Source organism: Panthera pardus, unplaced genomic scaffold (genome assembly GCF_024362965.1).
Source record: "Panthera pardus isolate Hobbes unplaced genomic scaffold, ASM2436296v1 HiC_scaffold_16, whole genome shotgun sequence".
Taxonomy (NCBI): domain Eukaryota; kingdom Metazoa; phylum Chordata; class Mammalia; order Carnivora; family Felidae; genus Panthera; species Panthera pardus.
Genome location: NW_026526721.1, coordinates 8,688,587 through 8,712,810, shown reverse-complemented (window position 1 = coordinate 8,712,810; position 24,224 = coordinate 8,688,587). Strand labels below are relative to the sequence as shown.

The 24,224-nt window shown below is 48.5% G+C and overlaps 2 protein-coding genes across 5 annotated transcripts in view; one reads left to right on the top strand and one right to left on the bottom strand.

Annotated features, from left to right (window-relative positions):
* SIM2 (SIM bHLH transcription factor 2) overlaps positions 1 to 11,800 on the top strand; it is a 55,085-nt gene extending 43,285 nt beyond the window's left edge. The window contains exons 8-11 of the mRNA XM_053903087.1: positions 3,307 to 3,454; positions 4,900 to 5,068; positions 5,628 to 6,036; positions 8,237 to 11,800. Of these exons, the coding sequence (XP_053759062.1) occupies positions 3,307 to 3,454; positions 4,900 to 5,068; positions 5,628 to 6,036; positions 8,237 to 8,682 (1,172 nt within the window). The 3' untranslated portion in view covers positions 8,683 to 11,800. The remainder of the gene's footprint in view (positions 1 to 3,306; positions 3,455 to 4,899; positions 5,069 to 5,627; positions 6,037 to 8,236) is intronic.
* Positions 11,801 to 11,860: 60 nt separating this feature from the next.
* Positions 11,861 to 24,224, bottom strand: part of HLCS (holocarboxylase synthetase) — a 225,014-nt gene continuing 212,650 nt past the window's right edge. For all 4 annotated transcript variants that reach the window (XM_019420314.2, XM_053903084.1, XM_053903086.1 and 1 more), the window contains 3 exons: positions 19,029 to 19,143; positions 16,651 to 16,864; positions 11,861 to 15,187 (listed from right to left, as the gene is read on the bottom strand). In XM_019420314.2, coding sequence (XP_019275859.2) covers positions 15,016 to 15,187; positions 16,651 to 16,864; positions 19,029 to 19,143 — 501 coding nt within the window. In that variant the 3' untranslated portion in view covers positions 11,861 to 15,015. The remainder of the gene's footprint in view (positions 15,188 to 16,650; positions 16,865 to 19,028; positions 19,144 to 24,224) is intronic.

Genomic DNA, 24,224 nt, shown 5'->3' with positions numbered 1-24,224 from the left:
ATGCCTCTGGGTAGTATGGACACTTTATATTAATTCTTTCCCTCCATGAACATGGAGTGTCTATCTTTGCATTAATATGTGTCTCCTTCAGTTTCTTTCATTGACGTCTCATAGTTTTTAGTGTCTTGGTCTTTCACCTCCTTGGTTAAATTTATTCTTAGCTATTTCATTATTTTTGATGCAATTGTAAATGGGATCGTTTTCCTAATTTCTCTTTCTGATAGTTCATTACGAATGTGTAGAAACTCAACAGATTCTTGTGTACTTATCTTGTATTCTTGACCCTTACAGAATTCTCTTATTCTAAGAGTCTTTTGATGGAGTCTTTAGGGTTTTCTATCTATAATATGCCACCTGAAAATAATGACAGTTTTACCTCTTCCTTTCCAATGTGGTTGTCTTTTATTTCTTTTTCTTGCTTAAGTGTTCTGGCTAGGACTTCTGATTCTGTGTCACATAAAAGTGGCAAACGTGGGCATCCTTGACTTGTTCCTGACCTCAGAGGAAAAGCTTTCAGCTTTCTCCTGTTGAGTATGTTGGCTGTGGACTTGTCATGGATGGCCTTTATTATGTTGAAGTACCTCCCTTCTATATGCACTTTGTTGAGAGTTTTTATCATAGGTGGCTATTGAATGTTGTCAAATGATTTTTCTTTATCCATTTTTATTGTTCACTTTGTTCATGTGGTGTATCCTATTGATTTGCAGATGTCGAACCATCGTTGCATCCCAGGAATAGATCCCATTTGATCACGCCGTATGATCCCTTTAATGTATTGTTAAATTCGATCTGTTAATATTTTGTTAAGGATGTCTACATGTACGCTCATCAGAGATATTAACCTGTAATTTTCCTTTTCTTGCAGTGTCCTTGTCTGGTTTGGGTATCCAGGTCATGCTGACCTCATACATGTGTTTGGAAGTGTTCTTTCCTCCTCTAATTTTCCAAAGAGTTTGAAAAGGATTGGTATTAATTCTTATTTAAATGTGTGGTGGAATTCACCGGTGAAGGAAGCCATCTGGTCCCGGACTTCTGTTTATTGTGAGGTTTTTGATGACTCCTTACCAGTTATTAGTCTGTTCAGATTTTCTATTTCTCCATCACTCAGTCTTCGTAGGTTGTATATTTCTGGCAACGTATCTGTTTTCTTGTAAGTTGCTCAATTTGTTGGCATATAATTGTTTTTCTTAAAGTGTGCTACAATTATTTCCAAATTTTTATTTAAATTCTAGTTAGTTAGCATACTATGATTGTTCATAGTAGTCTGTTATTATCTCTGTATTTCTGTGATATCGAATCCTGTCTTTTTTTTCATTTAACATTATATCATACACGTTCTCCATAATATCTCAAATTCTTATTAATCATTATTTCAGTAGCGGCATAGTATTCCAAAGTTTATTTCATCTTCCCTAATTCATGGGCAATTAAGCGTCCCCTTCCTCTTCCCCCTGAATTATAAGCAGGACCGCTTGTAATAGGAGCAATGAGTGGAAGTGAAGTCACTGTGTCAGTGGATGTGAACTGTCAGACCGCTTTCCAGGACGACACGAGTCCATGCTTCTATCAGCACGTGACAATGCCTCTCCCCATAGATCAGCTGACATCATTGTTGTCATTTTATTTCCCTTGAGATACAATTCATATAATATAAAACTGACCATCTTAACAGTTTCCAGAGGTTTTTAGTATATTTATAATGTCATGCAACTATTACCTCTACTGAGTCCCAGAACATTTTCTTCATCCCCAGAAGAACCCTGGTACCCATCAGCGGTCACTCCCGGCTCCCCTCATCCCCCAGCTCCTGTCAACCACTAATCTGCTTTCGGTTTTTACGGATGTGCCTATTCTGGACATTTCACATAAATGGAACCAGGCAATATTTGTTTCTTTTTTACTGTCTGCTGATTTAATGGATGGTATCTAGCTCTGAGTTAAGCAAATACATTGAACATTTGATCATCATTTATATTTAATCTTTGGTGAATTGTTTGTTCCAGTCCTTTCTTCATATTACTTCTAGGTCTTAATGTTTTTATTGATGTGTATGAACTCTTTACATATTAAGGCTGACAACTCCTCGACTATCATTTTTGCAGTAATTTTTCTTCCGCACCAGAATATTTTGCTGCAGGTGTTAAAGTGGATGATAAAGAGGCACCCTTAATGTGGAAAGAAGTCACAGAAGGCCATGGAGAGCCTCGGGAGGGTTTGGGCAGACGGCGCGGGGGCTCTGCCTAGTGGCATAAGATGGGGGCTGAATTTCTGTGTCTGTGAGCCTCCAGGGGGTTCCTTCAGTGCCAGCTAGTGCAGTCACAGAATTTGGCCCCCTCCCCAAACCCCTGCTCAGGTGGCTGTTAGTAGGGCCCTGGGGCCAGCCCTGATTTGAGAAACAGGAATGCCCTGTAGCCATGACCTGGGCATCAAGGGATGCCTTTTAGGTTTGTGCTGGCCTTCCCCTCCTTGGAGAAGGATAATTGGGCCTTTCTCTTCTCTCCTGCCCACCCAGGGCTTCTGGCACTTTCCTTTCTCTCCAGCCTGTGCCCTCCAGGCCCTGAGGCAAATTAGTACAGAGGCTTTGGAAGTGAGTATGGCTCAGAAGTCTGGAGTTTGCACCCACGCGTAGAAGATGGGCCCAGAGGCCCAGTTTTCAGAAACTAAATAGCCAAGCAGAGGTCCTTCCTACATGAGCAACGTAGGAAATTAATAGGCCTGATGAAAAGTGGGGCTGATGGGAAGAAAATATACATGGCAACAGAGTAGCAAACAGTCTCAAGGTGAACACACACATGTTCTGGAGAGTGGTAAATACTAACAACAATTTGAAGCTTGGTTGAATGTACTTATTATTTTGTTTAAACAACTGCATCACTCCCTGCCCCCGCCGCCACCTATTGAGGGTGTGGGGATTAAGGGTTTGAGGGATTATCACATCATCGTGGCATTTTGGAAACTGAAAAGCCAAACCAATTTTATCACTCTGCCAGATGCAAATGTTTTATGGGGACTAATTGTTTCTCCCAGTGAAATCAGTGACTATTAAATTTGAGTTCTCAACAGGGGAGGGGAGAGAACGCGCCTTGGACCTCTTGAAATTATAGGCAAAAAATCTTGCGTGTGTGCGTGTGCGCACACAAGCATGCACCTTCCTGTAGAGAAAGCCCATCTCTTTGTCGGGTTCCCAAAGGTGTCCTTGGCCCCAGAAAGGTCCAGAACTGGGGCTGAGGTCATCGGTGGGGGCAGAGCCCCCCAAGCAGAGCCTGCTAATTGTCCCTCGGGATTCATGTCACCTTGTGCTTGCAGTGCTGGTGAAGGGCCAGGTCACCACCAAGTACTATCGGCTGCTGTCCAAGCTGGGCGGCTGGGTGTGGGTGCAGAGTTACGCCACCGTCGTGCACAACAGCCGCTCGTCCCGGCCGCACTGCATCGTGAGTGTCAATTATGTCCTCACGTAAGTCCGACGTATTTGTTTCCTTGCTCTCTCCTCTCCCCTGCCCCTCATCAGCCCGCTCTCACAAGCCGCAAGCCCTGTCTCTCTCTCTCTGTCTCTCTCTCAAACTGTTCATTTGTCTCCTGTTTTGTTTTTATTTGAACAATTGGTGGTTCGGGAAGGTCCAAACTATTTCTGAACTCGGCACCGAGGGCCAGGTGCTGGGCTGCGGTGGGAATACCACGAAGGGAGCCCTGCCCCAGGCACAGCTGAAGATCAGATCTGAGAGACCAGCTGAGGGGTGCGGGGGTGGGGGAAAGGTGGGAGATGCCCCCCATCTTGCCCAGGAGGGACAGGAGACGCGTCCAGACCGGGAATATGAACTTACGCTCCTGGTGCCCACAAACATCAGGGCCGTCTTGCGTGCTCCCACCATCTGGGATGGGGATCTCTCACATTTCCCCCGTATTTCTATAAAGCCTGTTGCAAATGATGATGAATGTTTGGTCTCTTTAAAATCTCAGAAGGCCAAGTTCAGTTGCAAATTCTTTTAGGACCATTAGACACACAACAGGACATAAGTCTCCCTGGGATCATATATTACTGTGGACCCACTGTGGCTACTGTTAAGTCACCTGCACCCAGTTCTGTCCCTGAACTTGACACCTTTGCTGTACCCAAGCCCCACCTTGAACAAGGTCCTCCTGTGTGTTCAAGGATTTGAACTCACTCCTGGATTTAGGCTCTCACTCCTTTCATAGAATGACTGCCGGGTCCCTGGTTTCTTGGGTTTTGTTTTATTATTATTTTTTTAGGAGTGTGATTTTGGCAAAACTGCAGGGAAGAGAGCATTTTAGCCCCCTCATGACTCTTCCTGAGCAGACAAGCGTGGGCTGGTACTTTAGGCGACTTCCCCTCCCACGAACACAACTGTGCCAAGCCGGCTCTTTACGGCCGAAATGGGCGCCTGATGTGGATGGAGATAGGCAGGGCTGACAGCCAGGCTCCTGGACCCTTGAAAGTCCCCCACTGGCGCCTCCCTGGGTGCTAAATGGAGGAACAGCCGAGCCACAGACACTCAAGGCGATGAGTACTGCTCCTGCCCTTGCTTTGGCCCCGACACGCTTCCTGGTGGCCCATGGTGTCCCTGGGGGACCTTTGGGACCTACAGGTCTGGAGACAGCTACCTCCAAATCATCCGGCTGGATAATGCTGACCTCTCTCGGCACTGCCCAGGGCTGCAGGGGGCCTTTGACGATGAAGGTGGGCGGCCCTTTGCTCAAGTCCCGGGCCCTGCAACCTCAGCGAACCGATTTGCAACCTCAGCGAACCGATTCGCTGGAGCTTGGGGAACGAACTTGCTGGGGGGGGGGGGGGGGGGAGGGGTTGTCGGGGGAGGGGCAGGGAAGCCGCTCTGCCCCCCTGGCGGCCCGCTGGACATGACTTGTCCTGCTCTTGCTTCTCAGGGATATTGAATACAAGGAACTGCAGCTGTCCCTGGACCAGGTGTCCACATCCAAGTCCCAGGACTCCTGGAGGACCGCCTTGTCTACCTCACAAGAAACTAGGAAATTAGCGAAACCCAAAAATACAAAGATGAAGACGAAGCTGAGAACAAACCCGTACCCGCCACAGGTAACACACACCCCCTGCTGGGGGCTCAGGACACCCAGCCGGTTAAGGAACAATGAGCCTCAGTGCATAGCGGTCTCAGGTCTGGGGCCTGGAAGTTTCCCCGCCCTGGGGGGATGTCCTGCGCACACAGTAGAGACACGGCCTGAGGCACACGGAGCTAACATCTGGGAAGGCTCAGCAGGGCTGGAAAAAGAAGGCTAAATTGGGAAGGCACATCAGCTTGCTGGAATCCGCCTTCGTGCGCAGCGTGTTTCCATGGCATTTTTTAAAACGAAAACCTTTTTTTGTTTTAATACTTTGTAACCTCTCAGAAAGTGGCTACATGTATCTGGTATGTTTTCCACTTGGGCTGAGACCGCCTCCCACCCCCGGGGGGGGGGCGGGGGGAGGTGTCTCTGTGGCACTGCTTGCTGCACACCTGTCCCCAGTGGGACCTCACTGTGGTGGCCGGGGGTGGGCCCAGCCCAGGGATGCGGTCAGGCTGACTCCCGGGCGGGATCTGGCGAGGCCGGAGGGGACTTCCTCACCGGCCCTGTCGTCCGTCTCCTTTGCCGTGCAGCAATACAGCTCGTTCCAAATGGACAAACTGGAAGGCGGCCAGCTGGGAAACTGGAGAGCCAGCCCCCCAGCGAACGCCCCGGCGCCCCCAGAACAGCAGCTCCATTCAGAAAGCAGCGACCTTTTGTACGCCCCGTCCTACAGCCTGCCTTTCTCCTACCATTATGGACACTTCCCTCTGGACTCTCACGTCTTCAGCAGCAAAAAGCCAATGTTGCCGGCCAAGTTCGGGCAGCCCCGAGGATCCCCGTGCGAGGTGGCACGCTTTTTCCTGAGCGCACTGCCAGCCGGTGGCGAATGCCAGTGGCATTATGCCAACCCCCTAGTGCCTAGCGGCCAGTCTCCAGCCAAAAACCTCTCTGAGCCGCCGGTGAACGCTGCTCGGCACAGCCTCGTGCCAAACTACGAAGGTGGGTCATGTTTGCACGAGGGGAGGGGGCAGGACTGCGAACGGTGGCGGTGGGTGGCAAGCGGAAAAAGGATCCTCACGCTTTGGGCAAACTTCTCCTTTTTCTGCTTGTAAGTAGGGATTCCACCTCTCCTGCTGGCAACGGGAGTCGCTTCGTGACAGGCTGGAAAGCTGGGCGACCGCGCCCGTGTGCCACAAGTGGCACTGGTGATGGCATAAAGGGTGGAGGAAACCGGCGTTCAGCCACCCCCCCCCCAAAAAGCTCCGGCCTCATTCGCTTCCCCAAGAGGGAGACAGAGTGGTTTTCAGGACCAGCTCCCATGTGCGGAGAATGCTCCAACGGCATTTATTTTAAAAGATTACTTTCCAGCCAGCCCCCAAATGAATCTGGGATCCTGTTGGCTTTCTTCCCACGCCAGTTTTCAAAGCGGGAAAAACAGTGGTGGAAATTCATGAGCTCAGAGACAGAAATGTCACTCACCAACCCGGGGCAAATGATGTAAACACTCCGAGGACTCAGTTTCTTCACCTGTAAAATGGGATCGGAGGCCAGGTGATATGCCTACCCCAGGGCTGGGCACACGCTAGGTGCCTGCCCGCACTGCTGGTTCAACAACAGGAATGGCCCCTCCAGCAGCCTTCCTGGTGGCAGACGAGCAAACGTCCTCTGTGGATGTGCCACCGGCTTCCCCAGGCCCCGTCTCCTGTTTGCTCACTGAGCCAACCCCAGGCAGAGGGTAGGTGGGGATTGAGGGGTGGCTGCGAGAGGTATGTTCCTGTGGCACGCAGACCTAACTACTGCTCAGGGTGTAGACCAACATGGTACAAATTCCTGCGGTGCCCACTAAATGCGGGTACATGTTATATGCCCCCAGCAACGGATCACCTGCTTAAAGAGGAGCGCTCTCGCAGGGCCCCCTCCTTTCCCCTCTTCCTCTCTTTGGAGGCAGGTAGGGCTCTGTTCCTCCTCAGCGGCTTTGGGAATCTCTTGTTCAGACCCAGTCTTTACAAGGCTGAGACCCGTCTTGTCCCTAATGTGAGACGAGGGATAGACCGTGGGAGAAAGCCAACTGCCTTGAAGATGACTAGGACACGTTTTTCAAAAGTGGGGAGCTTAGAAAAGAACACACCAGCCACTAGGGCAGCATGGTCTTGCCTTCGGCCTGGGCCGGTCCTCGGTCCTCGGAGCCGCCAGTGTCTCAGATTTGGAGAGACAGCCATCAGTGCATTGGGTCCCTCAAATAACCAAGGAAGGGATTTCCCCTGACAGCCAACGAAAGAAAGAGAAAGCTAGGCATCTTGACAACAGCTGAAGATATTATCCACTTGAGATTGACCTGAAAGAATTATTTTTCTTGGTCTGTGGAAGTTGGCCAATGATATAACTAACACACAGCATTACATTTTTTTTAAAGTTGCTATTTTGAAAGTGAAAGAGGTTAATAACCACCTCGTTTATCACACACTTGGTAAAAAAAAGGACCAAAGGTGCTAATTTGGGGCAATTTGCGATCCACTTCCTAGTCTTTTTTGATATTAAAGGAAGACAAAGGTTGTCTTAAGGTAAAAAAAAAAAAAAAAAAAATAGGGAGCTAATTGATTGCAGGCATCTAATTAGTGAGGGTGGTTATTACTTTAGTCATGAGCCCACTAAAGGGAGCAGGGTGATTACCACCCCACTCTCCCCACCGAGGGCTAAGGGGAAAAAAAAAAAAGCAAGCAAGCCTCTAAACCAACGCTGTCCAAGATGGTAGCCAGCAGCCACGTGTGGCTCTTGGGCACTGAAATGCGGCTACTAGGAGAATGGGAGGTGCTGCTGGGTGGGCCTGCACTTGGAAGGCAGGAACAAAGAATCAGATACCGCAATCATTTAAAACGATTGACCCCACACTGAAATAACCTTTCGGACATGTGGCATTAAATTGAGCGCACCGTTCACATGAATTCCACCTGTTCCTCTTCGCTCTCGAACGCGACCACCCGAACGCCGCAGAGCGCAGCCTGCGACCGGACAGCGCGGGCGGGCCTGGGCGCGGAGGGGCAGGGGCCGGGCGGCTGCGGGGGGCGGAGCGCGCTGCGGGTGGCCCAGAGGGTGGTGGCGGCGCCCGGGGCCCGCCGGGTTGGTGCCGCTTTGGGCGTGTCCCCTTCCTCCCCCCCCCCCCCCCCCGCGCGGGCGTCTAACGTGTCGCCTGTCCCCGCAGCGCCCGCCGCCGCGCGCAGGTTCGGCGAGGACACCGCGCCGCCACCGCCGCCGCCGCCGCCGAGCTTCCCGAGCTGCGGCCACTACCGCGAGGAGCCCGCGCTGGGCCCGGCCAAGGCCGCCCGCCAGGCCGCCAGGGACGGGGCGCGGCTGGCGCTGGCCCGCGCGGCGCCCGAGTGCTGCGCGCCGCCCGCCCCGGAGCCCCCGGGCGCGCCTGCGCAGCTGCCCTTCGTGCTGCTCAACTACCACCGCGTGCTGGCCCGGCGCGGGCCGCTGGGGGGCGCTGCGCCCGGCGCGCCCGCCCTCGCCTGCGGCCCCGGCGGCCCCGAGGCGGCGGCCGGCGCGCTGCGGCCCCGGCTCCCGGGCCCCGCCGCCGCCGCCTCGCCGCCCGGCGCGCCGCTGCCGCACTACCTGGGCGCCTCGGTCATCATCACCAACGGCAGGTGACCTCGCGCAGGGCTGCCCGCAGGGAGAAGCCATAGGCCGGGCCCCGGGCTCCTGTTGTCCAGAGTGCAGCCGAGTTACGAGGGGCGGGCTGTATATGCACGGTTTAAATTAATTTATACAGAGACGACTATTTTAATAGAACTCCGCGGCCGGCTTCTAGATTTTTACGCAGATCCCGCAAACGCCGGTGCCGAGGACTGCGGCGCGCCCGCGGCGGGGGAGAAAGGCCCGCCAGACCTTTGTTCTCCGAGAGCCGGGTCCCGAAGGGGGCAGAGCTGAGCGTCCCCCGCGTCCCCCGCGCGACCTCCACCTGCCCCCTCTCCGGGGGCGGACTTGGTTTCCTCGCCTCGCCACCAGGCCCGCGCGCCTCGCCTCGTCCCCGATGCGCAGCAGCAATCCCACCGGGGATTGAAGGAGCTTCCGCTCCGGGGGAGCCTCCGCCGTAAAGACGAAAGCCCAACCCGATCCGGTCAGATACGCCAGGCGGTGGCCCACCCGGAGGAGGAGGCTCCAGAATTCAGAGCGCTCTTAGACTCTTAAGGCAGGATGTGATGATTGAAGCCCCAGGAATCGACAACTCTCATGTCTTTAAAAGTCATTCATGACCCTCATGAAAAGTTTTAATTTAAGCCTTTTTTTTTCGGTACAACAATCAGCAAGCCAAGACCAAGGGAGTGAATGAGCATGGGTGTGCTTTTACTTCCTCCTAACCTCTGTGAACTCTTGATACCGAGAATAGCACCTTCAGAGTATATTGAATAGGCATTAAATGCAAAAAATTATATATAGCCAGATATTTTCTGAGAATGACATGTGGATGATTTAGGTGCCCAAGGCGACTGGCTACCCCTGTCAGGTTTGATTACAAGGCGAAATCCCTCTGGTCCACCCGGACCTGTATTTCCCTAGGCTCGTGTTTGCTACAAGTAGTGCTAATAAAGTTAGTTAAATTGCATGTGCAATATGGAAAATTGTCAATGGACTGCGCCTTGTGGAAGAAAAGTCGCTAAAGGGATCTAATAAAAACGGTGCATACATTTTCTTTAGCATTTCCTGCCTTTTCTGCATAGCAAGAAAACTCCATGAACATGTCCTGTATGTAGGAGGTAAACAAATCCTTTTATAAAGCACCAGCAGTGTTTTTAAAAATAAACTTACATTCATTTTTGTCTTTTATGTTTTTGCTTCAAGACTCCACCGTTTAAAAATCCTACCATGGCTCTGAAGTGGTTCGATGCATTGAACCACCGTCTTCTAATTTGCTTCACCCGGTAAACACTCCATCGTTTCGCTGTGTCAGAAACGGTTTTCTTCTAGGAAACTCTGCGCCTGAGCGGAAAGATGTTTCACAAAAGTCTTTAAGGCATCGTTCTAGAATCAAAGGGCACCTGTAATCAACTGTTCTCAAAATGTGAAATGATCGTCTGCCGACCTGGTGTCACACTGAGGGTCTGCCTCCTTTCTGAGCAGGGTGTCAGTTGCCTCGTGGTGGGGGAGGGGGGTGAAAGTTGCAAATTTTGGAACACGTGTGGTGTGGCAAAGGGACGGAGTCAAAAGAAGCGAACGCATACACCCCTGTCCTGCGCTTAGCTATACCTCATCAGCAGGTCTTTGTGCATACGGAAAATAAGCCACGGGGTAATTAGTTTTTTATGCTCACAACCGTCCTAATTAAACCATGATTCCTGGAAGGAGCGGTTTTGAGGAGCGGGAGAGATCACCGACGTTTCTCAATAAAGTACCGCAAAATGCATTTGTGTCTAACTTGTTGTGAACCACCGGGGGCCGTGTTGAGTAAATACAGATCATGAAGGCTTTCGAGCAGCTTAAGATCAAAGGTTGCGGTGAAAAAGAGAAGACCGTTATAGATTCACAAATGATAACGTAAACAGGCTTAACAACGAGTGTGTGTGTGCTTGAAAAATAAAATGGGTACTAGGGAAAACGTCCTTGTCTACACAAACATCACGGTTTTCATAGCCTAGAACGTGAAGGAAGATTCCTACGCAAGCCGGCTTTCAGGCGGCCAGCAGCTCAGTTTAAAGTGAACGGGAGTTACCATGGCAACCTAATATTGTTAGCCCATCTTTAAGAGTCTGCACATTTAAGCTGGGGGTATCGTTTCTTGACTTCGATGAGGCTCCGGCAGGGGAAGAGGAAGCATTTTAATAAATACGACTCTCTTTCACAAAAAAAGAAAACAAAAATTGTAGTGGGTTCCTAACACGTTGACGAAAAATGCCAGATCAAACGGATTTGAGAAAGAAACCCAGTTTAAGACTGGCTGGGCCCTCCAAGGGGCCTCCCAGGGAAAGGAATTCCTTTATGTTCATGGAAGCCCTTTCTAGAAAAGCCATTCCATTCATACCTTTGTAGAGAAGGGAACGGGGCTGCTTCAGGAGATCTGCAAGAGCGGTATTTTCCACTCCCTGGCCCCCCACCCCTTTGTCCTTTTTAAACAGTCCTAGGGCCAACCAAGCCTTTCCCCTTGGACCCTAAGGGTGGGAGAGGTTTACACGGTCAATGAATCCCGGACAAAGTCTACCCGAAGTTGTAATTTATTGTAACTGTAAGACAGTTAAGGTAGACTGTGGGGGCTGCTGCGATAAAATGACATAAAAAGAAGGTTTTCAAACAAATGCCAGAAAATTACAGTCGTTTAAAATCGTAGTGCATCGCAACTCTTGGGCTATCGAAGATGCATTTATTCAAGCTGTTCCTAAACTTAAGTATGACATATAAAGTTGAAATCTTGGGGAAAAGCCTCAAAACAAAAGTCAAGCAGTTCTTACAAAAGAACAATTCTCCAAGAACAAAATTTGTTCTTCTATTAAATTTGTTGTCACATTAAATTTGTTTTTCAGTTTAAAAATTTATATTAAATTTCTTTCTCACATGAGCTAAAAGGTTTTTGTTTTGTTTTGTTTTTGTTTTACTTTGGGTTTCATTCTTTGGAATAATATTTCTCTTTTGTATGACACATTTGTCAAAAATAAATCAAAAACAACAAAAAGCACCCAGCTTCTTAATAACTTAGAAATACATACATACTCCTTACCATGTAAAACTATTTATTTTGTAAAAATGTTTAAATATGAATAAAAATGCTGGTAACCAAGAGTAGTTGCCTGTTTTTAAAAATGAAACTTGTGGTAGAAATAACAATGAGCCCAAACTGTACAGAAAACCTGAAAGTTTATTTTGGTAAGACTCGATTTTTATAGGCATTGGTTTAAAGTAATTACTTTTCAGAGATGATTCTTTGAAAAGGTAAAAATGGGAAGGGGTACGCTTTTAAACATTTTTGATGTGCATAGTAATTATGCAGGAATAAGGATTCTCCATTTTCTGCCCGTTAGGAGCAAACAGAGCTTCCAGAATGCAAGCTGAAAATGTCTCCCTGCTACATCCTGAAACTGCTGGGTGAGACTGGCTTTTCTCCCGCTTCCCAGGTCAAGGGCAGGGGGAACCCCAGAGGCCAGCCCCGTGGGTGTACGTGGGGGACTCGGGGACTGGAGGCTGCATACTACCCTCACCTGGGCCTGTGCACCCACCCATCACACACCCCTCATCGGCCCACTCCTTCCCACATCGGGCAAAGTCTGCGGTAGCAACCCCCACGGAGTGTTTGAGACCAGACACGAATCCTTGGACTTTTTGCCCACACCCCCTGAATGCTGCCAGGAGGCCCAGCATCAAGGGGTGCTGCTTCGGCGGGGGCCACGAGTCCTAGGGAAAACTTCCTTGTGCACATTCGGGGATGCTTTTCCACGGCTTCCTCCGAAATCTGCCATTAGCCGGGAAGAGAGGGGGTCTGGTCTTTTACAAAACCAGGTAAGATGCTCAATGCGCAGCCTCTACACGCGGGGGCCAATCAATGCGCAGCCTCTACACGCGGGGGCCAATCAATGTGCAGCCTCCACACGCGGGGGCCAATCAAATGCCCGGAAAGCCCACGCCAATCCTGAGTTCAGTTACCATGTTTTCAAGATTATGAAGAAAATGCAAAGTTTCCGTTAAGACTTTAAAGCTCCTTGAGATCAGAGACCGTCAGGTGCACAAAACGACCTCAAATCCATGAGTGTCGCGTAGCAAGTAAATAATTTCCCTAACGCTAATAGCTACGAGTAAAATGCTTTTATTCAGCTCTTCTATATGAAGCAGAATTTCAAAAGTCTTTGGTTCATCTGAGGCAAAATCGGGTTTACGGAAAACGTAGCATCTGCTTCAAGTCTACTTCGTGTCCCTCAAGGCGACTGGGTGACTACACGAGAAAGAACAGTCTTAAAAGCACAGAGGTAAAGTGGTCTATGCCCGGGACATCTCCATCTGCGCTGACATGGCGACACTTCATTAGTTTTAATTTACAGAAAGGAAATGAAATGATAACATTTTTTCCCCCAAAGCAGAACTATCTAGAACAGGACTTCAGCTAAAAACAAAACGTAGCATGTTTTTCATTAAAGAACCCCCCAAAGAAATTCAAACAGTAACAATGGCAGCTCTGAGAGAAGACTTGCCTTATATTACAAAGTTTGAGAAATGAAACTCGCAGCATCAGCGGGGAGATCTTTCCTCTTGATGATATTTTGCAGATGCCCTCTCAAGGGTGAGTTCATCTGGTGATTTTGGGGTGGTGTGGGTTTTTATTTAAACTTGTCACTAATTCCAAAAGAAGACTTAGACACTTAGGAGAGAAGCATTTTTTTTTTTTTTTGACAAAAATAATTCTAATTGAAGCCTTATTTGCAAAAATTACTTCTGAAGTTCTTTTAAAAGTTACAGTTTCAAAAACACATATTGGGTTGTTGTGCTTAACTAAACATGCTATTTATCCCCCCTTCCTATGGTGCTGGCTGTGCCTGGCTAAAGGTGGACACGTTTTATACTGAAAACCCAAGTTTTTGGAATTAGCCTAAGTAAAGCTGGGTAAAGACCGTGCTAGTGTGTAATAAAGGGATTCTGTCCAATGCTGAGAGCTCCATCAAGTTTTCTTTCCACTAATTTCAGATGGGACTGGCAGGAAGAGAGAAAAGTGGACAAAAACTGGCCTTTTAAGGCTGAAAAGTAATGCGTGTGATTCACAAGTTCAACGGAGATAGGAGTTACATGGAAAGAGCATGGAGTACATCTGGAAATCACAAACGTATATCAAAAGGTTTCCTTTCTTTTGTTCTTCCATGGAGACTTTTAGGGCATCAGATCTTGAACATCTTCTTTTAAAGCTTCTCACGCGCGCCGCGCGCACGCGCACACACACACACACACACACACACACACACACACACACCCTCCCTCCCTCTTAGACGATGGGTGCTCAGTATCAGTCGTATTTCCTTTCTTAGCAATTTAGGAAAAGAGGGGTAAAAATTACGGCTTACAAATAAAATGCCATGTCCTTCTGTTCTCTGTGCACCAAACCGTCTTTCAGGAATGCGCCCCATTTCAAAAGCCCCAAAGCCTCCCTTGTGTGTGGTATGAATGCGTCTTCGTCTCCAGCTGTTAGGGCCCAGTCATCCACCCCACATTCACATGAGGCCTAATCAACACTTTAAGGCTCTTGAACTTGATCCCATCACTTCAGGATACGCAGTAAATTCAAATTTATGAAAAGAGGGCTCATACATTAATGCCCAAGCAAGTAACTGATTTCCTCTCCAAGGTCACTGCAGCCTGCCAGTGACACCCATCTCTGCAGCCACTTAGGCACTGTGACTGGACCACAAACCAGTGGGTCCAGAGTAACCCTCAGAAATCTACCTTCTCTTTCCTTATGGACAAAAAAAAATAATAATAATAAAACAACGAACTGCCAGTGTTCCTCTAGCAAAACACCTCCCTGGATGCTCATAAACAGTGTTACCAACCCTCTACCTCATTGCTGGTCTGGGCCTGGAAGCTTTTTTTGATTTATTTTTTAATAGTCTGGGAGTGAAGGTCTCTGCTACTGGGGAAACATCTGAATTATTCCATTGCTGTTTCCAAATAAAAACTTTTGTGTTTTTTGTGTTTTTCTTCTGGGCCAATAAACACACATCCAAGCCCAAGAGGGGAGAAAGATTTCACACCTGTGGTAGTGCTTTATCTGAACTAAATCTTCTGCTACCCCCCAGAACATCTTCTGACACCAAGTCAAATGGCAACAGACAGAACAAAATTAAGGAATTAAGGAGGTTAACTGGAAGGAGAAAAAAAATCCACCTACAACTCTAAATCCGTTTTCCAGCTCCTCGGGCTAGGAAAGGCAGCAGAAATTGAACCGGAATGTTCGATGCAGTGGCTCCGCCCACCCTCCCACTGCCCAGCGGCCAAGACAGTGACCCCAGGCTCGGGCTACTGCTGTTTGGGGATGATGAGGTTTCTTAGCATGTCGAAGGAGTTGCCGTCTGGATGCACTGTCACGATCTCGCCGTCCTCCTGCTGAACCTGAAGGAACCCAGAGTCATCTAGGCCGACTATCCACACCTCCGGGCCCTCGAGGCCTCCCAGGCGGACCCGCTGGCCACTGTACATGAAGAAGAGCAGACAGTCACTGGGAAATGTCACACAGTGTCTACAGACAGGTGGTTAAGTACTTACCCATTGGGTAAAGGGTTCGGGAGGGCGGGGGGGGCGGGGTAGGATGCTCGGACTCTCACTGGTCCCTCATGAACTGTTTTCATAAACTACTAGCATAATCAGGTTGATGGCAATTCCAACAGAGAGTTCGGACTTTCTCCTCATTCTGCTCATCCGGAGGATGATGTGTACCTACTTCCTGACCCCCCCAGCACTTCTAAGAACCGCTGTGCAGCTCTAGGTTTTCTTGGCTGAGATTGGGGCAAAAGAAACTGAGCTGGGAAGCTAATTTTATAAAACAAAGCTGGGTGGCATCGCCTGCGAGTTAAACTCGCTCTAATGCTACTTTTAATATTTTCCAAATGTACCTGCGGTGAGTTACATCCTTGTAAATAGTTTTTAAAATAGAGGATCCCTCCCCTCCCCCCGCCACTCATCTTTATTTGGAAGAAGTCTAAACCTGCAGAAAAGTTGAAAAAATAGTACAATGAACCTCAGATTCCCTCTTCGCTTATATTCACACCAACTGATAACATTTTCCATATTTGCTTTCTCTCTTCGTGCACACACATGCTTTTTTGCTGACGTTTAAAAATAAGTTGCAGGCATCACGACACTTCACACTTAAATACTTCAGGATGTACCTCCTAAGAACAATCTCCCACAAAACCAAAATACCATTATCACCCTCAAGAAGTCTAATCTTGGTATAATAACATCTAATATATAGTTCATGTTTAAATTTCCCCATTGTCTCGTTAATATTTTTTGTGGCTATTTCCTCCCATCCAGGATCTAATTATGAATCACATCTTGCATTTATTGTCATGCCTCTTTAGTCCTCTTTAATGTCAAACAAATCTCCCACCTTCTTTTTATTTTTTTGTGTTAGAGGACATTAACATTTTTGAAGCACAGAGGCCTGCTGATAGGTACCAGTGCCTCTCAAGCTTTGGGTGCGTGTGGATCCCCTGGAGCATTTGTTGAAACATGAATTGTGCTCGAGTGTTCGGCCAGCCTCAGAGTTTCTGATTTAGGAGGCCCAGGGTGGAACTTGAGAATAACCTGCATTTCTAACAAGTTCCCAGGTGAGGATGCTATTGCCCCTGGGGGATCTTGCTTTGAAAACTGTTGATATCTAGAATGTTCTACGATTTAAATAAACATGCGGGAAAACTCTCCGGTGATGCTGTGTCCTTCTCGCTGCATCCCATCCGCAGCAGACCCGGGATGCCAGTTCGTCCTGGCATTGCTGATGGTAACTTGCTCAAAATAGTGTCCGCCAGTTTTTTCTCCATCAGAAAGGGAAAAAATAGTTATCTAGACCTGTGCTCAGTTTCTTGTTTTAAGATAGTGAACTACTAATTGAACGAAGACATTTTAAAAGAGTGAAGACGGGCCAGCACTGACCTGTGTACCCAATACTTATAATAAAGGGGAAGAATGCCATTGGGCCCTTTGTCCTGAAACGTGTCGATCAGTTTCTCCAGCACGGTCACAGTTCTGGCGATGAGATCATCGGTCCTGAAGGGCTTCAGCTCTGCCCTGTGTTGCTTATTGTATTCTGTGACGAGATCATTGATGCATATGGTGGGGTTACTGTTACTCACGTTAAATCCACAGCCTGCAACAAAAGTAAACGGTTGAAAAACACGAGCAGCTCATCGTACTGGGAGGATCACACATTCCTCTCAACCACCTGGAAGAAGTTACAGCCTGGATCCCCTGCCCCCTGCTTCCTCGTCCTCATTTCAAATTTATTATCTCTGGCCACTTAAAGAATGACTTATCTCTTTGGGACCGGTCTCCTTTTTTCATCCTTCCTTTATTATCCTTGTTCAAGCTGGGACCACCCCAACCTTACTGCAGACCGGTTGGGGTAAGAAAGGCAGATTCGATTCGATTAAACGGAAGCTATGAACGGGACCGAGCTCCTTAGACTGGCCTCTGAAACGATCCTTCACGGGGTCGAGCCAAGAAGCGTAGGTCTGCCCTGAGCCCAATATACAGTAAAATTTCTTGTTTCTTTTCCGACTTGAGTAACAGAACACATGTCTGAAAATAAAGAATTTTATTCAGGTCTTAAGGAGTAAACTCTGGATTCAGAGATTTCAAACCTCGGTCATGGCATAAACCTAGAACACATCTTTTAATACTTTACCCTTGGAAGTCTCTGGTGCTAGGGTTACGTTGTTGGCAAGGGGCCAACTCATGTTCAGTGGCTCTTTTACAGGCTCCTAAACCACAGCTTCGGGAGAGCGAGTTACCAGCAGTGGGGTTTGAACAGGCTTGTCTCTGCTGTTACTTAATATCACCATCCTCTCCGGGAGAGTTGGAAGTCTTCAGAGAAGTCAAACCTCAGTTTTCAACAGGGCCCTGAATCAACCTCAAAGAGGTCTTCAATAAGAAATGAAATACGGCAAGAATGAAGCAGTGAGACTATCTTGTTTTCAGTGCCTCTGAGAAAAAATTCCCCAAATACTCGCCTCAGATAGAATGGTGACATTTACAATAGCAGTATTCTTTGGTAAATGTTCGGAGCCATTTTCAGCATGAAGGGAAAGACTGATTGGCCTCAGATTTTTTTTTTTTTTAATATACTGGCTATTAAAATACAAAGCAATATAAATTACATCTGGAAACAAAAAACACATAACTACAGCAACAGGGACAGAATCAGCAGTTTTTCATTTGTTCATTCATTCAACAACACACACAGCATGGAGGGTGAGGCATTAGAGTATGTGTATACAGTCCTGAAAATCTCCGTTATATTCAGAAAATCCCAAGTCCTGGGGAAAATAGCAACACTGACTAGTGCCAACTTCGGCTACACCTTTCTAAGAACCAGAGAGTACCCTTGTTGGTGACTCTGAATCTTTCCTCCCCCCATCACCTCCCATGGCCTTAAGAATTTAACAAAAGCTATGAATTCTCCCCAGAGGAACATGTTCCCTTTCCTCCCCCGCCCCCAATGGCAGACTTCCTTAGCTCCCTGAGGCCATCCCTGGGCCCCATTGATACCTATGGGCCCTACTTCAGAACATCTACATCTAGCCTCATTAACACATTTAAAAATGGGAAGCAGAGCTTGGACGATATGAAACAGTTTGGTAGCAGTGCTGGAAACCTAAGCTTTGCATCTTTTGGCTGGCATTTCTGACACGTCGTCATGTGTTTTCTGTCCAGTACTAATTTTTGAATGTTGAGTTCTCCTGGACATTAGGGAGAAGCCGATGCTCGGAGGAGCAGGAGCCTAAGAATTTCTGAAACTGTTTCTGAACCCACCTCCTCGCCTGATGCGGGTGCGCTGCGGGGAAGCAGGATTCTTCACCCCACCTTGACCAGCCTGGAGCTTCTTCTGAAGGTCCACAAGAACGCAACTTTTTCATGGCCTGGGAAGGTCCCATTAAGAATGCCAGACCACCAGGAGACCCATCCTTGAAATTAACTTTCTTTTCTTATTACAAAATGGCATGTCAAATGTTTATTTTCACCATTTCTAATTCAACAAGAAGCAGGCACGTGGAGAGGTGTAATAAAAAACCTGTTTGATGTGATACCAATTTGGTGGTTTCCATGGCCATAGACAGGAACGCTAAACCCCTTGAAGGGCTTTCAACCAATCTGGCTTGTTTTGCATACATATTGTGTTCTGTAACTTAGGACTCAGAGAAAAAGTAATCCCATATGATAATCCACTCCCCCCAATGTAGCCATGTATAAACCATTTTTATTTTTGCTTTTATTAATCTAAAAATGTGGAGGAAAGGGCTTTAAAAGCTTACCAATAAGTATATAAAATGTTTCTCCCAAAAGCGTTGAGTTAACCAGAACTCCACCAAGCTTCATGAAGTCACTATAATAAATATCGTTGGGCCACTTCACTCGTAAGTTGATATCCTAAAGGAAAATCTGTGCGTTAATCAAGCAAGCACAGGACACAAAGGGATCAGGACAGGTCATCTAGCCCAAAGGAAGATAGGCAGGATGTTCTCGAATCTAATGGAACATGGGATCTCAACCTCTCTTCTGGTTCTGACAGCTAATCTTTGGGACAATCCAGTGTGAAAGGACCACCTTGGGGCTGGGAGAGACCTAAAGAACATATCTGGCACAAATTCTGGCATTTTCCCCACACCCCAGCACTGTTCATTATCTCAGTACAGGCATATGTCTTCATCGTGCTTCACAGACACTGTGTGTTTTACACACCGAAGGCTGGCGGCAGCCCTGAGAGGAGCAAGCTGATCGATCAGTGCCAGCATTTTCCAACAGCCCTTGCCCGCTTCGCGTCTCTGTGTCACAATTTGGGAATTCTCACAACATTTCAAACTTTTTCATTATTTGGTTATCATGGTGATCTGTGATCAGTGATCACAACTCACTGAAAGCTCAGATGATGGTTAGCATTTTTTAGCAATAAAATATATTTTTTTTAAGTTTTTCATTTATTTTGAGAGACAGAGAGAGGGAGAGAGAGAGAGAGCATGAGCAGGGGAGGGGCAGAGGGAGAATCCCAAGCAGACACTGGGCTGTCAGTGCAGGGCCTGATGCGGGGCTCAAACTCACAAACCGTGAGCTCATGACCTGAGCCAAAACCAAGAGCTGGACTCTTAAGTGACTGAGACCCAGGCACTCTCTCAATAAAATATTTTTTAGTTAAGGCATGTCCATTGCTTTTTTAAACCACAGTATAGTGCAAACGTAACTTACACGCACCGGGAAACCAAAATTCACCAGCAGTGAGCACCTACTGTGTGCTGGGTTGGGGGCAGGGAGAGAATAATACTTCTGGGTTCTCTTCCCTTAAGGAGCTCATGCCCGAGAGAGAAAAGATGCCCTAAATCAACCAATATCATAAAAGGTGGGTAGAAATGTTTCAAGGAGAATGCTACAGAGATGCAGGGTAGGAACACGGTTCACTGAATTATTACGGAAGGATCTCAAAACACTGCCAACAGTCAGCAGTTAACAGAAACGATTTGTTCTGTGGCCCACTGCGTTTCTATCCTGAAGCAACCCTGGGCGACCCTGCCTGAGCCCCGATCGCAGTGGAACGGTGCCGGTCACTGCCTTGAGCTAGGCCACCCAGACCCCCCCTCCTGCCAGGACTCCTAAGTGGGCGCACAGAGACCGGGTGAGACCCGGTGGGTGCTGGAGCTGCCAGGTCTCCTGGGCCAGGGGTGGCAGCCAAGTTGTGCCACGTGTGGGGAGAAGAAGGAAATCGGGATATATGAGGCTGAAAGAAAGACCCTCAGCAAATAAAACGGAAAGACTGCAGGGTAGCTGATGGCCTCTGATCCCACAGTGCTTTCGCTTCCTTCCCTGAGGGCCAGTACCACCCAGAGCCCCTTCTCAGCCCTAGTCCCTATGTTACTTACACCAGACGCCCAGGGGGTACTAGTTTTGTCCCTGTTTTATGAGGAAGAAACTGAAGCTGAGAGAGACTGCCTGGGTGGCTTGCAGTTACACTCAGATGCAGCAGAGCTGGGATTCTTTTTCTCCCTCCCCTCCTCTCCCCTCCTCTCCCCTCCCTTTCCCTTCCCTCCCATTCCTTTTTTTCCTTCCTTCCTTCCTTCCTTCCTTCCTTCCTTCCTTCCTTCCTTCCTTCCTTTCCTTCCTTCCTTCCTTCTCTCCCTCCCTCCCTCCCTCCTTCCTTCCTTTTAAATGTTAATTTACTTTTTTAAGAGACAGCATGAGCGCCAGCTGAGGTAGGGGCAGAGAGAGAGGGAGGGACACACAGAATCCCAAGCAGGCTCCAGGCTCTGAGCTGTAAGCACAGAGCCCGATGCGGGGCTTGAACTCACGAACCGTGAGATCATGACCTGAGCCGAAGTCAGATACTCAACTGACCAAGGCACTCAGGTGCCCCCAAACCCAGGGCTTTCTGACACCAAGCCCCCAGGGAGCTTAATACTGTGCTACAGAGCCTGCTGCTTCCAAGAAATCTCCTTCTCTCCCTTCAACAAGGCCTTCTTTGCATCTCAGCCAGTGGAATACATTTCTGTTCTGCCCTGCAGGGCACTCTAGGCAGAGAGGAGAAATGCAAAAGCACAAAGGAACAAAAGCATAAAGAAGACGTGGGGATGAGCACCAGGACCTGTAACTGACAGGGAGGGAGCTTCATAATCCTTCGTGTCTAGAACAGGGATCTCCATGGCGGCCGGAGCAAGGGTGCCATTCTGCTACCCTGCCCCAGGGGACACTGGGCAATGCTGGAGACAACAGATGGAGACATCTGGTTGTCACAGCTTGAGGGAATCCCACTGGCACCTAGAGGGAGCAGCCAGAGACGCTGTCCCACCTCCTGCAGAGGAAGGCCTCCCACCTGAGATGTGGGGCCCAAATGTCAACAGTGCCGACGGCGAGAAACGCTGGTGTGGAAAATCTGTAGCTTGGAGACTTTGGCCTTGGTCACTCTCGCATGTCCTCTCTCGCCTTCCCAGGCCCCCATGTACCCAACACGGTCCCTGCCCAGGCTCGGCTCCTGCGGTAGGTGGGCAGCGGCTTGCTTCCGCGCTGGCCCCGTTCCCGGGTTCCTGATTTACTTCACACGTTCAGGTCTAGTTGGTCAATGGCGGCTTACAGAATCGTGGCTTCTCCTGCGGGGAAACTACGGCATCTATTTCATCGAAGAGAAAGGCCGCGTGCTTATTTTTATACTATCTCAACCACGTATTCAAACAGCTGCCGCGGGCCTCCCGGGTACAAAGTGCTATGTTAGGCTCTTTGGGATCAAAATAAAACTACTCCTTCATCCACAGAGCTGGTTCCTTTACAGGAGATGGAACCAGAAGCACAAATAACACTGCTCCAGAGCGAGCCACGGGAGAAACCATAAAAGTGGCTCAGACCTTCCAAACACCAAAAGGTTAGAGGAGGGAGTTTGTAGCTAGAAGTTTCAGGAATGGCATCGGAGCAGGGCCTCCCAGGGCAAACAGAACTTCCAGGTACGGGGAGGGGACAGAGGGGAGGGGAGGGGAGGGGAGGGGAGGGGAGGGGAGGGTGGAGGACTACAGGCACCCGGCATGGCGGGGACCTCGCAAACAGAAGAAACAGTGGGAGGGATGGTAGGCAGTGGATTGCAAGCTCTGGAAGGAGTAATGGGCATTTCCGTGACACTCCCTCTGGTCCAGGGAGACAGGCACCACCTGTGTGCTGATGGTGACATCTGACCAAAGATGTAAGAAAGGCCAACTGTACGAAGCACCTGGGTGGCTCAGTCAGTTAAGTGTCCGCCTTCAGCTCAGGTCATGATCTCACGGTTTGTGGGTTCGAGCCCCACATTGGGCTCTGTGCTGACAGCTCAGAGCCTGGAGCCTGCTTCCGATTCTGTGTCTCCCTCTCTCTTCCCCTCCCCTGCTCACGCTGTCTCCCCCCGCCAAAAATAAACATTAAAATTTTTATATAAAAAAGGCAAACTCTATGTAACTGGGGCCTATTTCAACCATCCTGGATTTGTACTGTGTAAGCTAAATGAACTCTGTTAAAAATAAATACTGAGAGGCACCTGAGTTGATCTCAGTCAGTTAAGCATCCTAATTGGGCTCAGGTCATGATCTCAGTTTGTAGGTTCAAGCCCTGTGTCAGGCTCTGCACTGACAGCATGGAGCCTACTTGGGATTCTCTCCCTCCCCCTTCTCTCTGCCCCTTCCTCACTTGCACTCTCTCTCTCTCTCAAAATAAATAAACTGTAAAAAAAAAAAAACCTTTTTTTAAATAAATCCTGAGAAAGTAAATCCCAAAAGTTCTTATCACAAGGGGAAAAAAATGTTTTCTAGGAACTATAGGAGGTGATGGGTGTCAAGTTCCTGGGGTAACCACTTCACAAGTAGGTCAGGTCATTGTACTGTGCGCCTCAAACTTACATGGTCAATTGTATCTCAGTAAAAACTGAAAATGAAATAAAGGAAGAATACATCTAATCCCAAACCAAAGTCACATCACGCAGGTGAGACTGGGCTGCGTGACTACAGAAACAGGACAGAAGAAGGAGCATGAGGGACAACACCCATCAGGTGTGCTGTTGAGGGCGGGCTGCCCACCTCACATCCCGCTGCCCCCAGCCCTTCCCGTAAGGCAGGCACTCAAAGAATGCTCGCTAAGTTAACAGGTGAGGCTACAAGGTCAAAATCAAAGCCAAGAAAAAGCTAACCAGGCTAATTTAAAATTTAAATTTTCATTTATTTTCCTAAGACCAACAAACTTGTTGCTAGGGTTAAAAATACCGCACCCCCCCGCCCCCGACCTCCCAACAGAACTTTATCTTCTCAACTGCCTTCTACGAGGGGAGACGTCTGGCTCAGGGGGCTGCAGGCTGAACCTGTGAAGGTTGCGGGGAATCCTGCTGGCACCTAGTGGGAGCAGCCAGAGATGCTGTCCCACCTCCTGCAGAGGAAGTCCTCCCACCTGAGATGTGGGGCCCAAATGTCAACAGTGCCGACGGCGAGAAACGCTGGTGTGGAAAATCTGTAGCTTAAGCCCAAGCCCTTCAGATACAGACAGCAAGAGTGCTGAATACCTGGTAATAAATGTCATATTTCAGTGTGCATGCCTGGGACTTCAGTGTGCATGCCTGGGAAACACATACCCCAGCCCTACACACAGTGACCATGACGGCATGACCACATTAGAGGGGGTTAAGGGGCGCTGGAGATGATGGCTTCCCTGTTGAACATGAGGACAGGCCCCACTGAAAGTCATGATCTTAGCCTCTGACTTCAGGAGTTAATACAATAATTGTTTTCAGCCTGACATAAGACTGTAGGTGGGAGGGAGCCTGGGGATGAACACCCTTGAAAAAAAAATTTTTTTTAAGTTTATTTTAGAGAGACAGACAGACACGAGCAGGGAAATGGCAGAGAGAGAGGGAGACACAGAATCCGAAGCAGGCTCCGGGCTCCGAGCTGGCAGCACAGAGCCTGACGCGGGGCTCGAATTCAAGAACCGTGAGATCATGACCTGAGCCGAAGTGGGATGTT